Source organism: Bison bison, unplaced genomic scaffold (assembly GCF_000754665.1).
Source record: "Bison bison bison isolate TAMUID 2011002044 unplaced genomic scaffold, Bison_UMD1.0 scf7180017864117, whole genome shotgun sequence".
Taxonomy (NCBI): Eukaryota; Metazoa; Chordata; class Mammalia; order Artiodactyla; family Bovidae; genus Bison; species Bison bison.
In genome coordinates, this window is record NW_011494689.1 from 211,310 (window position 1) to 214,196 (window position 2,887).

Consider the following 2,887-nt stretch of genomic DNA (forward strand, 5'->3'; position numbering starts at 1 on the left):
GTCTGCACAACTTCAAGACACAGGAACCTCTTATCCTCATGTCTCTCATTTTCCCACAAATCTCTGTTGAGAAGGAGAAATGCCTCTAGACCAGGATGTAGCCACACGACAGAAGGGCACAAGCAGACACACAGAGCCTTGTGTGTAATGTTGTACAGTTTATTGTGGGTACATATGTAGCTTCAGCTGAGCAAAGCTTAAAGGGCACAGGGGGGCTGGTGCCATGAGGACTGATGCTGATCTCCTGGGAAGATCGGGGGATAGGACTGCAGCTATGACCATGGGGCTTGGCAGGTAAGCACAGGCCAAAGTGCTGACCCCAAATTTAGATGATGTTATCCAAGTGAACTGGAACCACAGGGTACCTGGGACTGTCCCGAGGTGATCTGTTGTCACAGGCAACGATGAAGATCCTCCGTGCCCTTGTCTGTCGGTAACGGCAGTTTGTGTAGTTCCTTGCATTTCTTGTGAGTTTGCAGTAGGTTATAGGCACTTGGACTGAGCTATTATGACAGTTCATCCTGCCTGATGTAGAGCAGGTTACATTTGGGGTGTTACAAATACGAGCTACATAAGCAAATGTTCTGTGGAGAAAAGTATTTTTATCTTTACATACCATTCTGTAACGGTTAACCACTCTCATTGCGGCATTGCATTGAGGGTGGGCCATATTTATGTGCTGAATCTCAAACCACTGAGCCCGGGTTAAAGTACCAGGTGGGGCATGGAGTGAGATCACCATTCCCAAGAGCCCCAGCAGCAAAATGAGACGAAGCCGAGAATCCTGCTGTATTGGAACCATGTTTCCTGTGAAAAGAAGGGTATATTTTGCATCCCAGCAACTAATAGTACAGTCCCTCCTCACTCACCCAGCAGACCCTGGCTGTCACTGTGTTTCTAGCTCCTTTCTCCTCACCCCAAAGTCTGTCCTGTGCTCTGGGCGCTAAATTCAGCCCTAGGGCTCCTTGTCTTACCCAGTACCTCTGCTGTGGCTCCTGTGAGAACAGATCCAGCTGAATGTCCTGGGGCTCAGGGGCAGCTGGTGTACCCCCATCCTTGGGACTGGAGATATAGAGCAGTCCCTGTGGGTGGGGCCAGCAGAAGCATGAGGGTTCCGAGTCTAGGGCATGAAGAAACCCGCAGACTGGCACAGGGCCCACTCATGCAATGAGCCTCTTTGTTTCATCATTTGTCAATCTGTGTGTCCCCAGGGACACACCACTGCTGCTTCTCTTGTAGGAAACCTAATTCTAGGCAGATGCCTAGAATTGAACAATCTAGGATTGTTCAGGGCCCAGCTCTGCCACTGGGTCTGGACTTTCAGATAAAAAGTATCACTGGCTGCAGAATGGCCTTAGATTTTATAACTTAGCTTGGGGGCAACACATTGAAAGACTAAAGTACATAAAGGCAGGCCCTGTACTCAGCAAATAAGGGTCAGGGAGGCTTGTTTGCACAAGAGGAATTCAGGTCTCCGTTTAATTTTTAGTAATCGTCCCGGTTCCCTCTCACCCAAATATTCTTTATCTCTTCACCTCCCTGTGCTGGAAAATTGAGCTCTGGATTTCTCATTGCACAAAATCCTATAAGCAATTAGTTTGCATCTATGAGTTTCTGTTCTTGTTGTCTTTTTTTTTTCCTGCTTCCCATGCACTGAATTCACTTTCTTTTGTTTTTACCCTGGCCTGATTTTTGCTCTCATTTCCTGTGAAGTAGCATAACCTTAAACACCTAAAAGAAAGTCTGTAAGATCTACCAGAGAATGAACATTTAGTATTAAAGAGGGGATTCCAAGCTAGAGCTTGAATTCTTGCATTCTGTTTAATCTGTGATATTTTCTACAAAACAGTCTGCCTTAGAGCCACCATTTATCTTTCTAGTACATTTCATTTCTCATTATTAACAGGAAAAAACTTTTTTAATTTATAAAATGAGCATTAGTGGATAAGACATTGCCTTCCTGGAACTATGGAAGTCATAGCGTATAACTTGATGCATGAAACATACTCTTGGTCCTCAGAGAAGCAGAGAAAAATTATGGTACACCCGTGATTTTATTACAGTGTGATAGAGGTAAAAACATTGTGTGAAGACATTTTTTGAGGGGCACTTCAGACAAAGGGATAGGAAGGTTTCCAGAGGAAATGTCCATTTGAGCAGGGTTATAAAGGATAAGTAGCGTTTAGGGACTTTAGGGAATAAATGAGCATTCTAGACTTAGAAGATGGTGTGGGACACTGTACAGACAGGAAAAATGTATTAAGGTATGAAGAGCCTTCAGGTAAGAGATGTTAAATCTCTGGTCTAACCTCTAAGTTAGAAAACTAGATTAGGTCCTTAAATGGTACTGTACAGTCTGCCACGAAAATTAATCCACGTTATTTATTTTTACTGTCTTTCTATATTTCTGTCATCTAGAAATGCAATTATTTTACCATTGATGTCTTTAAATAAACATTGACATAATGGTGACCTAGATAGGACTCAGTTCAGTTCAGTTCAGTCGCTCAGCCGTGTCCGACTCTTTGCGACCCCATGAATCACAGCACGCCAGGCCTCCCTGTCCATCACCAACTCCCGGAGTTCACCCAGACTCACGTCCATCGAGTCAGTGACGCCATCCAGCCATCTCATCCTCTGTCGTCCCCTTCTCCTCCTGCCCCCAATCCCTCCCAGCATCAGAGTCTTTTCCAATGAGTCAACTCTTCTTGTGAAGTGGCCAAAGTACTGGAGTTTCAGCTTTAGCATCATTCCTTGCAAAGAAATCCCAGGGCTGATCTCCTTCAGAATGGACTGGTTGGATCTCCTTGCAGTCCAAGGGACTCTCCAGAGTCTTCTCCAACACCACAGTTCAAAAGCATCAATTCTTCGGCACTCAGCCTTCTTC

At 45.0% G+C, this 2,887-nt stretch overlaps 1 protein-coding gene across 2 annotated transcripts; it reads right to left on the bottom strand.

The window, feature by feature from the left end:
• Positions 1–145: 145 nt before the first annotated feature.
• On the bottom strand, positions 146–1,318 carry RNASE2 (ribonuclease, RNase A family, 2 (liver, eosinophil-derived neurotoxin)). 2 transcript variants are annotated; one of them, XM_010839428.1, is made up of 2 exons: positions 982–1,318; positions 146–807 (listed from the first exon to the last, which is right to left on the bottom strand). In XM_010839428.1, exons 1-2 carry the CDS (start codon positions 1,052–1,054, stop codon positions 326–328), a joined length of 555 nt encoding a protein of 184 aa, XP_010837730.1. In that variant the 5' UTR covers positions 1,055–1,318; the 3' UTR covers positions 146–325. The 2 variants fall into 2 exon arrangements, with proteins under 2 accessions (XP_010837730.1, XP_010837731.1); XM_010839429.1 differs by having other exon boundaries at positions 152–807; positions 975–1,062.
• Positions 1,319–2,887: the final 1,569 nt, after the last annotated feature.

Coding starts and splice junctions, on each gene's coding strand:
- RNASE2 (XM_010839428.1), bottom strand. CDS start 1,054: ATGGGGGTACACCAGCTGCCCCTGAGCCCCAGGACATTCAGCTGGATC. Junction 808..981: donor TCACAGGAGCCACAGCAGAG/GTACTGGGTAAG, acceptor TTCTTTTCACAG/GAAACATGGTTCCAATACAG.